This window comes from Macaca nemestrina, chromosome 3 (genome assembly GCF_043159975.1).
Source record: "Macaca nemestrina isolate mMacNem1 chromosome 3, mMacNem.hap1, whole genome shotgun sequence".
NCBI classification, from domain to species: domain Eukaryota; kingdom Metazoa; phylum Chordata; class Mammalia; order Primates; family Cercopithecidae; genus Macaca; species Macaca nemestrina.
Genome location: NC_092127.1, coordinates 41,654,597 through 41,667,127, shown reverse-complemented (window position 1 = coordinate 41,667,127; position 12,531 = coordinate 41,654,597). Strand labels below are relative to the sequence as shown.

General features: G+C 45.0%; 1 protein-coding gene across 7 annotated transcripts in view; it reads left to right on the top strand.

The window, feature by feature from the left end:
* The window catches only part of LOC105463455 (Rho GTPase activating protein 10), a 351,270-nt gene that overhangs the window by 329,580 nt on the left and 9,159 nt on the right, over positions 1-12,531 (top strand). For 4 of the 7 annotated variants that reach the window (XM_071092950.1, XM_071092949.1, XM_071092948.1 and 1 more), the window contains one exon: positions 11,783-11,935. The exons of 2 other annotated variants lie outside the window; for them this stretch is intronic. In XM_071092950.1, coding sequence (XP_070949051.1) covers positions 11,783-11,935 — 153 coding nt within the window. Of the gene's footprint in view, positions 1-6,031; positions 6,107-11,782; positions 11,936-12,531 lie in introns of those variants that run through there. One more of the 7 variants, XM_071092952.1, reaches the window with a different exon arrangement.

Below are 12,531 nucleotides of genomic sequence, written 5' to 3'. Positions count from 1 at the left end.
CCCAGGAGGGCAGTAGATTCCCCTCTCCCGCCCACTGAGAGGCTTGGCTTTATTTATCCTGAATGTTAAGATATCCCTAAAGCATCTATCCCAGCTAGTGCCTCAAGCTGTCATTGTGCCACTGAGATTTGTGCCTACTCAGACTTGATGTCAGTTATTTAAAATCACTAGATAACACCTTCCTATTCCCATATACAGCCTTGTGCATGTCATCATATACTTTGTACTCACTGGTAACCATTTTTATTCTTGTCAGTGAAATCACTTGTTTCCTTTAAATTGGGCAAATGAATGGGGGTTTCTCAGAGACAACTGCTTGGCATTTCAAATTACTTGACTGTTGGTTCCATGATTGCTTTTCAGGAAGTCAATAAATTTTGCTGGGAGATACCAAAGTACCCCCCTTAAATATGATTTGTGGCTTAGTATACCACAGTAAACCGTGAATGATTTGCCTAAAGTTCAGAAAAATAATCATTTTAGATCATTTTTAATAGATTTCTGTGAAGTCTGGCGCCCACTGAGAAAGTTGCTATGAGAAGTTACAGGGTGGCAGTCACTGGCGAACTCTGTCTTCACTTCCTCCCTTCCCCCCTCTCTGTCTTTCCTTCTTCCCTCTCCCTCCTCCTTCAGAGAGGGCTTCCTCAACCCAGCATTCCTCGAGGGCCAGGGTGGTCAGTTCACCCCAGAAGTTGGTATCTTAATCAGATTATTTAAAAAAAAAAATAGATGTATCTTTTAAAAGTGCTTTTTACACATTTGCTTTTTTTTCCCCCTAACTTGACCAAAATGAACATATACTGCTTTTGTAATAAGGAGTGGGAAGCTCTGTAAATTTCAGGTCAGGAGAGGGTGATAAGTAACCTAAAGGAATGAACTTCCCATTGCAAAAACTTCCTGCATCTTTGTTGGTTAGTAGGGGGATGATTTCCTAATAAGATTAGCAGCTTTACTCTGTTTACTTGTATGTGGGCTCTGATTACAGAATGCAGTGGGTTACACTGAGATCTCTAGTAGAGCCTAGTGCCTTGTTGTGGAAGGATGTGGTCTCTGATTCTGGGTACTGTGAAGAATGAATTGGCAGCCAGTACCTGTTACCATACCTAAGTAAACAGCAGGGTCACTTAGATAGTGGAGGTCTAAGGGAGCTCAAATCTAAGGCAGAACAGGGCCAAATGAACAGGAGGAGCATGCTGCCTTGCTGTGAGCCCACAGCAGTCTGTTAAATTCTGCACGGAGGTTAGCTCCTTCCCCTACCTCTTAAGGGTCTGGGGATTCAAGGGAGTAGAACCTTTTGCTTTAGCAGAGGCTAGTGGTTGAGGCTGCAGAGAAAGTATGTTTAGATACCCTCTTGGCACTTCCAGGCTCAGAGACCATGAAACATTTAGTATTATGGGCCACCAGACTTTGTTTCAGCTGTGTTGTAAATGACATTTCCTCTTAATGCTTGCATCAACCCAGTAGGGTAGATATATAGTCATTTTTAAAGATTGGAAGGTACAAAGGACATAGGAAAATTGGCCCAAGCCACACAAGCAGTAAAGGACAGGTGAGTTTGACCGCTCATGTGTCTGCCCAGTGACTTGTTTTACTGTAGAAATCGAAATTGTGCAGTTGCATATGGGGATAGTGTTTGAATTGCAGGCATTCTCCACCCTGCCCCGATTCTGAAACTCAGTGAAACAGCCATGGCTGTCAACTTGTCAGTGCCCTTGGATTGAAGAGGAAACACTGACCCTACATTAAGTCATGTGGCTGTGGTTTATAATTATCTATGGGGAATAAACACTTGAATCTGGTTGCTGCGAATTCATCATCTAACACCTTGGCTGAGATGCGGGGAGGAGGGCCTTCTCCCCCACAGCAGCGCTGGAGAGACTTGGAAATTTGATCTGTGCAACCAGGCAGCATCCATAATCTTTTTATGAGTAATATGATATTCAGTTGTCTCCCTTCAGCCTCAGAAATGCTCTGGAAGTGAATCTCGGGGCCTGTACTCTTGACCATCTACCATCACAGTGTCTATTCACATTCAGTTTGTGGGTACAACTTTTGTCCTGTATGTTTTCTTGAATTTCTTCTCTCCAACTTTGTATAGAAATTATGCTATGCCGACTGCCTGGCCCCTTGCATGCTTTGATACACATCCATTGTGGCTTGCTGGGGTATTTTTGGGATCTGCTTTGTGTACTTGGCACTTGCATGTGGCCTAATTCGTGTCTTCCTTTGCTGTGCTGTAGCTGCAGGTGCTGAAATTTGGAGGTTTTATTTTTAAGTCAGAATGTTGATAGTCCATGTAACTTTGAAACTCTACCATGAAAAGATGACTTCCCAAAATAAAGACATGTCTGAATTTTGTAGTAGCTTTTCCACTACTTAAGACTTTAAAAACAGTTAAGTCTTGCATCAGTCATTTTTGGTTTTTAGTTTAACTGGTTTTTGTTGTTAAAGATTTTCTTACTTGATGCCATTGTTGTAATTTATTATTTGCTATTCATGAATTGGCTGTGTCTCAATATCTAAATAAGGTAAGGACCTCACGGGCTCTCTCTGTAAGTTCGAGACCGTTTACATTGGTAAATCACTGATTTCAAACAGGCCTGGCTTTGCATCCACGTTCTGTTTCTTACAACCTTGAAGATCTTATATAAGTGATTTAAGCCAACCAAGGCTTAGCAAGATGATCTGTAAAAGGGGAATAATAACGTCCGTCCCTCTGGGCCGGGGTGAGGTTTCCAGATACCACATGTAATAAAACCCAATCACTGCTCCCCTGAGAGCTGGAGGCAGCCACCTGCTGGGATTTTCCTTTCCTCTGAGCACGTAATTCAATATTCTTAGTTTAACTTGACCCCAACTTCCTGGTTCATCAGTTACATAATCTCCTTACTAAATAGCTCAGAGAGAGAACCTTTCTAGCCTTGGAGAAGCTCTAGATGTTGACCTGAAGTTGTGTTGTTTTTAGCAGTTACTGTATTTATTCCCAGAGGACTCAGCTGGGGCTCCTCTCCTAGTGTCTTGCTTTGGGGATCTGCTTTGTCAGAGCCTCTGAGAATAGACCCTTGGCTATCACATGATCAAGGCATGGGGAGCCTACTGAGACCCAACCACATTTATAACTTATGCTGAGCTGCATACCCAGGTACCACACCCATTACAACAAATAACCCATAAATCTGTTTGTAAGTAATTGGTGGATTTTTCTGAGCACAGTATCTGTGTCTCTTTGGAGCTGTGCTTGACCCTGTTGAAGATGTTCAGCCCTCACATTGGGTAGCAGCTGGTTGAAACATTCCTGTCAGTGACTCTGCAGCACTATAACCTTCAGACCTCGAATGCCCCTTAATTTTCTGAAATGAAGTTACAGTTCCTTTTCTGTTCAGCTAGCAAGCTAAAGTTCAGCCCTCTTACCTGATTCCACACTGATCATATGGAAGGAAGATAGGATTCAAGGAGAACTCTTTGAGTGGAAGATTGGTCAGAGATGGAATTCTGCAGCTGTTCTCTTACAGCAAAACCAAGAACTTTTGCTATAAGAGAGTGGGGTTTGGGAGTGAACCTTGTCAGACGACTAGGTGGTGATGTCCTTTCTTGTTGGAGGAGGAAATCCATGTAGGAGCCTCAGGATCACACAAGGTGAGGACTGAGTGTTAAACATGGCAGGCCTTCCTTCATGGGGCTCGAGGGATTTCCTGCAGTGCCCTTCCTCCTCTCCCTGACCGCGTACTTCCTGCAAAAGATATTTGTTCTCAGCTGGGTGCGGTGGCTCACGCCTGTAATCCCAGCACTTTGGGAGACTGGGGCAGGCGGATTAGTTGAGGTCAAGAGTTCCGAGACCAGCCTGGCCAACATGGTGAAACCCCATCTCTACTGAAAATCCAAAAATTATCCTGGCATGGTGGTACGCACCTGTAATCCCAGCTGCTCGGGAGGCTGAGGCACGAGAATTGCTTGAACCTGGAAGGCGGAGGTTGCAGTGAGCTGAGATTGCGCCACTGTACTCCAGCCTGAGGGACAGAGCAAGACTCCATCTGGGGGGAACGGAGGGAGAAGGTATTTGTTCTCAAAGGTGAACAAATTACTGCTTTTACATGCTGGCTTCCTGTATTGGCTGGCTCCCTGCTGCCTGGGAGGTGATCTCGTACAGTTGAAGCGGGACTCTGCTGCAGGAAAGCGCTGGGTACGTGTGGGTCAGCCCCAGGCACCAACAAGGGAGCCCTGTACCATGAAACCAGTGAAGACGGAGGGGATTCTCCATCTGAATTGCCTTCATCTCCCCCAACCCCCACGTCCCTCCCAGGCTTCTTATCTGGTCCATTTAATCCAGGGGTGAGCAAATTGTGGCCCACTGCCACTTGTCTTTATAAAGTTTTATTGAAACACAGCTACACTTAGTTGTTTACGTTTTGTCTGTGGCTGCTTTTTGACTGACAGTGATAGCAGAATTGAGTAGTTGCAGAAGGTCTGCCAAACTTGAAGTATTTACTCTCTGGCCCTTTACAGAATAAGTTTGCCGATCTCTAGCTAATCAGTAATCAAAACAAGTCTGTTTGGAAGGGCCCACCTTTCTTAAAACCCAGCTTCAGGAAGTGTAGTTTACCACTGTGGTGGTAGATGGAGAGTGCAGATGATTTTAAGTGTAAGCTTCACACATCTCTTCTTGTCATTAAACCAACCAGACATTTTCCCTATGGGTTTTGGATGCCCCCAAATGTTTGTTTATAATTTCAAAAGGCCATTAGTGTTTCAGCGACTGAAAAATCTATGTGAGGTTGTTCTTTTTATAATGTATCATTTAAAATAAATTTTTATTTTGGAATAGTTTAAGGTTTACAGAAAAATTACAAAGATAGTACAGAGTTTCCATAGACCCTTCACTTCCCCTCTTCACCTCCCGCCCCCACCCCTGCCCCCAGCCCTTAGCATCTGACAGACTGTGGTATGTTTGTTAAAAAATAATGGAATTAGTGTTGATACAGTACTGTTAACTAAACCACAGACTTCTCGTGGACTTCACCAGTCTTTCCAATAATGTTCTTTCTCTGTTCCAAGCTCAAACCCAGGATGTCATGTTTCTATTAGCAACTTTAGATTCTTTTTTTTTTTTTTTTTTTTGAGACAGAGTCTTGCTCTGCTGCCCAGGCTGGAGTGCAGTGGTGCGATCTCAGCTCACTGCAAGCTCCACCTCCCGGGTTCACGCCATTCTCCTGCCTCAGCCTCCCGAGTAGCCAGGACTACAGGCGCCTGCCACCACGGCTGGCTAATTTTTGTATTTTTAGTAGAGACGAGGTTTCACCGTGCTAGTCAGGATGGTCTCGATCTCCTGACCTCGTGATCCACCAGCCTCGGCCTCCCAAAGTGCTGGGATTACAGACATGAGCCACCGCACCCGGCAACTTGAGATTTTTTAAATGATGACGTCTACCTAATATGGCCATACTTTTTTCTCTTTGCATAGCTGATTTGCTGTCTTTTGGTAAATTAAATGGTAGTGATGGTATAATCCTAGAAATCAGAGGTAAGGTCTGACCCAGAAATATGTAATAGTGAGGGCTTCGTTTATTGACTGCTTACTGTGCTTCAGTGCTTTACGCCTGTTATCTCATTTAAACCCCACAGTGACCCAGCCGGTGAGTCATGACTCTCTTCACCTTAGCTGAGGGAGTTTAAGTTGCTCAGCCAAGTTTCGGTTGTGGATGACGCCAAGTGCAGACTAATGATGGCAACTGTGGGCCAACCTCTGGGGAGCACTCTTAAGTCATTTGCTTCCTCCTCAGCATAGCCTCTAGCTATTGACAAAAAGAGGAACAAGCCTAGGGGAGGAAGAAACTGCAAGCTGGCACTCAGCCAGCAATGACATTGCCAGCTTTGGCACCCAGGTCTCTCTGCGGAGTGGCAGAGTCTTAGGCATTTGTAATTTGCATGTGTACAATCCTTCAATGGCCTTTCTTTGCCTTTAGGTTATGATTGTGCCTCCTGAATATCCCGGTACTCACATCTCTCTCACCGTTCTTTCCATATTCCATTCCAGTCACTCAAGAGGACTTGAGGGTCTGAGATCTGTGCTGTCTTGTCAAAACAGGGTTTACTAGAAACAGGACCTTGAGTAAGTTGCTTTCACCTTTTTGAGATGGTCTTCTCATATGTCATGTGGAGTAATAGGGTGGTTGGGAATAAGTGAACTGTGCCTGCATGTTGCATCTAGCACAGGGCTAGATTGCACAGTTGTGCCTTGCATGAGCCTGGGTGTGGGGAGGTGATGATGATGTTGACTATGGCAGCATCAGCTTCAGCATTAGCGCCACACAGATGCTGCCTCCTCCAGGAAGTCCTTCCTGGCTATCCCCCTGGTTATTAGGTGCTCCCTCCACTCTTCCTCTGAGGGACCATGGGCAGTTCTCTACATGGCTCTCAGTGCCTGTATTATGGTTATTAATTGGGCATTCTCCACTCACTTGGCTGGAGAACAGGTGGTGTCACGGTTGCCTGGGTGTCCCCAGGGACTAGCACAAGGCCTGACAGGAAGTCCTCAGACCGTAAATGATGAGCCAGTGGGTCTACTCCGAACCTTCCTGATGGGCAGCAAAGGCCTCCTCCCCCAACCCCGTGGGTTATGGCGACTTGCATGTCACAGGCCTTTGTTTCTCTGCACTGCTGTTATCCCTCGGTGTGCTCTTGTGGAACCAAACAGTGTGCTTGCGTGTGGAGTTCTCCCTCTCCTGGCACTTAAGGAATAACTGGCATTTATTTGAACAGAGATTTTCCCATAATATACAGATCTACAATATTTCCTTCTGTCTTTATTAACATTTTCAAACACTCTTGCCCAGGACAGCTGTTCTAGACTTATGCTGTATGTTTCCCAGACTGGCATGAAAGATCATTTCACTAATGTGTTAGTTTCTGCTCAGAGACCTGGCAACTGAGAGTTTAGAATCTTTCATTGCAGTGCAAACTTCTGATTTGATCTCATATTGTATAATTGTAGTGAAGTATCTTGGTATTTGGGGGATTTAGTCACTTCAAATAAGCATTCATTTCTTTTCTTAGTGCGTATTCTCCTCGCTGTACCCTTTTGAATTTAGATGGCACTCAGTGCTAACATAGGCTGGAATCAGGGGCTTGTGCCTCTAGTGCTGCCCAAAGCCTGACCTGTCTATGTTATGCAAGAAATGTTTGTTAGATGCAGGAGTTCTCTGCTGATCGGTGCAGCTGGTGTCGAGTTTTAACAGTTAAGGCCCCTATTCCCTTCCCCCTTTCTGAAATGTTTGTGATCTGCCGCTGCCAGAGCGTTTTTAATATGCATGGAGCATAGAGTCTGGTACTGGAGGAGATTGGATCACAGTTTGAATCAGAAGCAGCATGGACTGCTGATCTGTTCCATTTTCTAAAAATACACTTTGTAAAGCATCCACATACACAGCACTGTCATAATTTCATGTTTTGGGGTTTGGCCCCACTGCTGCACGTGAAAGCTACAAGGTCTTTCCTCGAAATTCAGGCCCGTGTTTCCAAGCAAGAGTGTTGACTTTTTAAAGAAGAGAGTTTCCTCATCCTTTACACAAATGCATATTGCCCTGCTTACTGTCTTCCCAGCTCTTCCACCCGCCTCACCTAAACACAAGAAATGCCTCTGTGGCCTCAGGAACAGTCAGGTAGACTTTGAATCTATGTATTTTCAGGAATGTGTTTCCAAGTTAGCAATTTGAAATCTTCATCTGCTTTTAGTGAAACACTCTTGTTTCTATTTGTCCCCTTTCTATGAGAAGGAAGGAGGGTGACATTGGCTCTTCCATACTGAAAATGGAGAGAAATCCTGTTTTAGGAGAAGCCTTTTGCAGTGTAGCAGGTGAAGTTGGGAAGACAGCGAACAGATATGAGTAGTTCTCTGTATTTCTGTCTTGGTAAATGTGGTTTCTGAGCTTTTTAGGAACAGTTGACTTCTTCCTCCATGTTCGCAAACTGCAACTTGGCTTTCAAGAAACTCGTGGCACTGAGGTGCTTTTTTGTACTTGGTCAGTAGCTGGCATTAAACAGAATTGGTGGTTTGTGCTCATGCCGGTCTTACTAATCAAAAATCTGTAGTTAAAGGGACAACAAGAAAAAAGGCAGTAAATAGATTTTTTAAAATGTTTAAATTTGGGAAATGGTAGGAAAGGACTCTCAAAATATTTAATTATGTTCTAGCACATAATGAACTTTTAATTATTATTTAGATGTTATAAATTATTATTTAGATGTTATTATTATAAAGATGTTCTTGGGGAAAAAGGTGGGGCTCTCCCCTGAACCACAGAGTAGAAAAAAATGGTCCAGTGAGTGTTTTCGTTCTCCCAATGATGATATTGTCAAGAACTGTGAAGGGTCTGAAATTTTACCCTGCTTGTGAGCCACTGAATTAGCCTACCATCGTTTCCGGGATGCTGGCAGAAGGCGTGGGACTCGCGGTTGGAGCCAGCAGCCTCTACTCATCACAGCAATGAGAGTATCAGTGTTCTCTTGTGCCAGTTCCCTGAGTCTCAGTTCTTACAAGGCAATGCAGCTTGGGCCAGGTCACACCTGCATGCCTCAAGAGAGGAACCTGGAGCTTAGAAAACCTGGATCTTGTATGATGGGTAAAGCTCACTCTTTGAGAGAGAGAGGTGGAGAAAGAGAGAGATAGATATGCCTTAGGGCTCAGTTCTCTCTTGGAGCCCAGGGTGAGGAAAAAGCTGTTCGTCCTTTGCTTATTGGCTGCCATTCCAAAGTGCCTATGTTCCTTCAAAATATTTTAAATAAAAGAAGGGAAAGAGAATATCAGAAATTCTTTTTGGAAACTAATACTTTACTGTTTTTTGAGAAAATGTAGGTATTACATTTTAAATAATATTTAAAAAATTTTTCAAATCTTCTTATTAAAAAGTTACCCAAAGTTTGGAAAGTAGGAGATGGTTACATAACGAAGCTCATGTTTACGTTTTTTTTTTTTTTTTTTTTTTTTTTTTTTTGGCCTTCCAAAAAGTATGGGCAGCTTGCTTTTGGGAGACACTATGAAACATGCTATCATCTGATGTGTACTGGCTTGAGATGTGAACTCATTACACGACTTAAGTATATATACTCACTTCTTGCCTCATCCCTGATCCTCCCTGGCCGACAAGCCTCTGAAAAATTTCCTCTATCCAAGCACCTGCTCTGCTGCTTCCCAAACCTTATTTGGCTGCACAGGTCTCTTCTTTCACAGGCTTCCAGTTGTCCACACATCTCCACAGAGACTGTCTCCAGTCTCGCATGTTGCTCCGTCCTGTGAATATTCCAGCTCACAGTGTGTCTGCCCATGTGGGGTTCTGAAATCAAAGGAGTCACCTTGTAGAGGCTTCTGAGATACACCCAGGACGTCACATACAGAAACTTAAGTCTACATGGGAAGTCTGGGAGGTAATCTTGGTGAACCGGTTAGTGCTGGATCACATAGCACATGTGTGTGTTAAACAGCGACAGAAAGATCACCAAAAACAGAAAAGATGAATGTGGAGAACTTGACCCTGGACAAGGACTGCTGATTCTATGTTCCTGTTTGGGATGAGATGGAGAAAGCCAGGGTGCGGGACAGGCAGGGCTTTCTGTTTTGTATCTGTCATTGCAGTGGTTCTTTCACTTTCTAAAAACCGAGGGGTATTTTCCCTTTACACGCACGCGCGCGCACACACCCCCGCCCCCCACACCACACATGGAGGTTTTCTTTTTTAAAGAAAGATGTGAGGATTAAGCAGACAATAGCTCTAAAATTTATGCTCTTTATTTTTCAAGGGCCACATAAATATAGTCACATAGTTACTTTATCTTCTTCCTGTAACTGTCCTCCCTCTAGGCAGATGGATGGCAGTCATTGACGATTTATGACTCTGAAGAGCTGAAGGGGGGTGTGGCAAAACATCTCATCTTCCTCCACCGCCACCCTCCAAGCACCTTGAATAATTGCTGGGAGATAACTTGGCAATTGTTTGGCTAACTGTGACCTTAATTCCCTGCTAGGGCTTCACTCACACCTACCTCTCCTTTCCCTTCCTGATTAGTAAGACAACATTCAACGTTCCTTTTCTGCTAAAAAAAAAAAAAAAAAAAAAAAAAAAAAGGAGTGACTTTTGTGACCGGTGATACAGATCACTTTAAGATTTGTAAGGTATCTTGCCTTGGGATAAAATAGGTTTTATGACTCCCAGATGAATGGCTGGACAGGGGAATTGTAAATAAGCTCTTTGAAGAATAATTTTTTTTTAATGACCCCCTTGGTTTACTGACCAAAGCATAGGAAAGCTTCAGTGTATTAAATACCTACCAAGTCAATTATGCACCAGATTTGTAAAATCCAGTTTTGGTTTTAGAACTTTCTAATTTGGTTGCTCAGATGTTGGCTGATGGCTCCATGTCCCTGCCACTCTGCCTGGCTTCGTGAGATCTGGAAAAAGAGTTAAAGATCTTCCTGCAGAGGCAGTAGAAATACTTGAAGCCATCGGAGAACAACCAGTGTCAACTTGCCCTTTCATGTATTGGTGTCGCAGGCCTCCAGGGAAGGTGTATGGGTTAGAGAGGCCACAGGAGGAGTATTGGGGGAGGTGGAACTGGAGCTGAGCCAAGGAAAGGCAAGATTAGAGCAGGCAGAGGAGGGCGGGGAGCTTGAGAGGAAAGGCAAAGCTTGAGGCAGAGGTGGGAGTGCCAGGAAGCAGAGCTGTGGCAGACAGGAGGCTGCCGGGGCGGGGTGGCCCCTGGTAGGCGGGCAGGTGGAAGAGCATCGGATATGGGGAGACAGGTAGGTAAACTTGGCCCTAGGTTGCTGAGTGTCGCTGTGTTGGAGGATTGCACCTGGGGGCTGTCCAGGAGGCCATGCTGGTGCTGAAGAACTCAGTGCCAGTTCTCTGGCAGGGGAAGCAGTCTAAGCGTGCTGAGGAATGTGGGTCTCGGGAAACTGCTCGTGGAAACTGGTGTACTGGTTTAGCGGAAGACGGCGGGCATCTGAGGTGAAGAGCACCTGGGTGCCGCAGACAGGGAACACGTGTGTGTTCAAAATGTCACTGAATGAAATGAGACGCTTCTCAAGGGAACATCATATACCATAGTCACAAACCTCCAGTTCTGAGGTCACTGAAGAATAATTCAGATCAACACGGATCAACTACGTGAACTCTCCCTCTGTGCTTAGCGGCCATTCCAGGTGTCTGTTCACTGACCTGTTTACATTAACTTTAAACAAAATGGAAATATTAAGAAATGGTCTGGTCACTAGAAGTTTTTGCTGTTCATTTCTAGTCTTTGGCCTTCTCTAGAGGAAGCCTGAATCCAGTGGCATTTTATTCTGCATGGCCATACGTGTAGGAGCAGGTGAAAGATCTTTAAATGTTTAGCTGATCTTTTGCAGCTGCCGGTCACGTACTTGATGCTAGATTCCTGTGATTTTCCTTATAATTAGAAAAAATGAATACCTTGAATATCCCGCTACTCCTGTGAGCAATTAGATTCTGGTTTTCTAATTAGTGAACTCATAGGGTGCTAGTAGGTTGGACAGATTGGAGAACCCGGAGAAGGACAGTAAGACACCTTGAGTTTGGGGTTGTGGCTGGTTTCTGGGTTGTTGCTATCCACAGTTTGGGCTGCAGCCCCGGCAGGATGCAGAGAGGACTCAGTCCCTACTGGTCAGGAGTGATAGGGGAATTAGCGACCTAGTCATCTGGGATTGGGATGTCATGCATTTGATGTTCTGTGGCCTTTCTGCTATTAATCCTGTCCGTCAAACTCCTACCTTTAGCCCAGGTCAGACCCGATCATCTATGGTCCAGTGGCTTAACCCACAGTCTCCAACCACAACAAGCTCCAACCCAGCTGTGACACCTCCTTCACCCGGGTCATCCCCTTTCCTCTTTTCTCCTCCTGCTACTGTAGTGGACAAGCCACCTGAAAGGTACGTGGTTTGGAGTGGAATGTGGAATACGGTGGCAGCACACACAGGGGGCTTGACGAACCTGAGCAGGTTCTTGTGTTCTCTGCTGGCAAAGGCTTCCCCAGATACCCCCAGCATCCCAGACTTCATGGACAGCACTTACCACCTTGTATCGGGGCGTGCCTCACCCAGTTCAGTAGCAAATTCTTTGGAGGATTTGCCTTACATGAGACCTGCTTGAACCTACTCTGTCGTGCTGGTTGTGCATTTATGAAGAAGTTCTTATTTTGGAAGAACTTCTTGTTCATGAGTATAAAGCACATTCTTTGTTTTAAAGGTAGGCAAGCTGGCACTGGAAACATTCGCTTCCATGGCATCCAGTGGCCAGGTCCATAGAGGACAGAGCTGCTGGCCTCCAGCAGGCTCTTCCACCTGTGGTGGCTCAGGTGCTTCTTCCTGTCAGTGGCTTCCCCCATGCCAGTGAGATGAGGCATTTCCTTCGGATTTCATGAGACTGGCTAAAAGCATGGTTTCCATCCTCTTCACGCACGGACACAGAGGTTGCTTTAACGAATGGTGAGAAGCTGGGCCTGGTGTGCCGGCACGGTGTAAATACG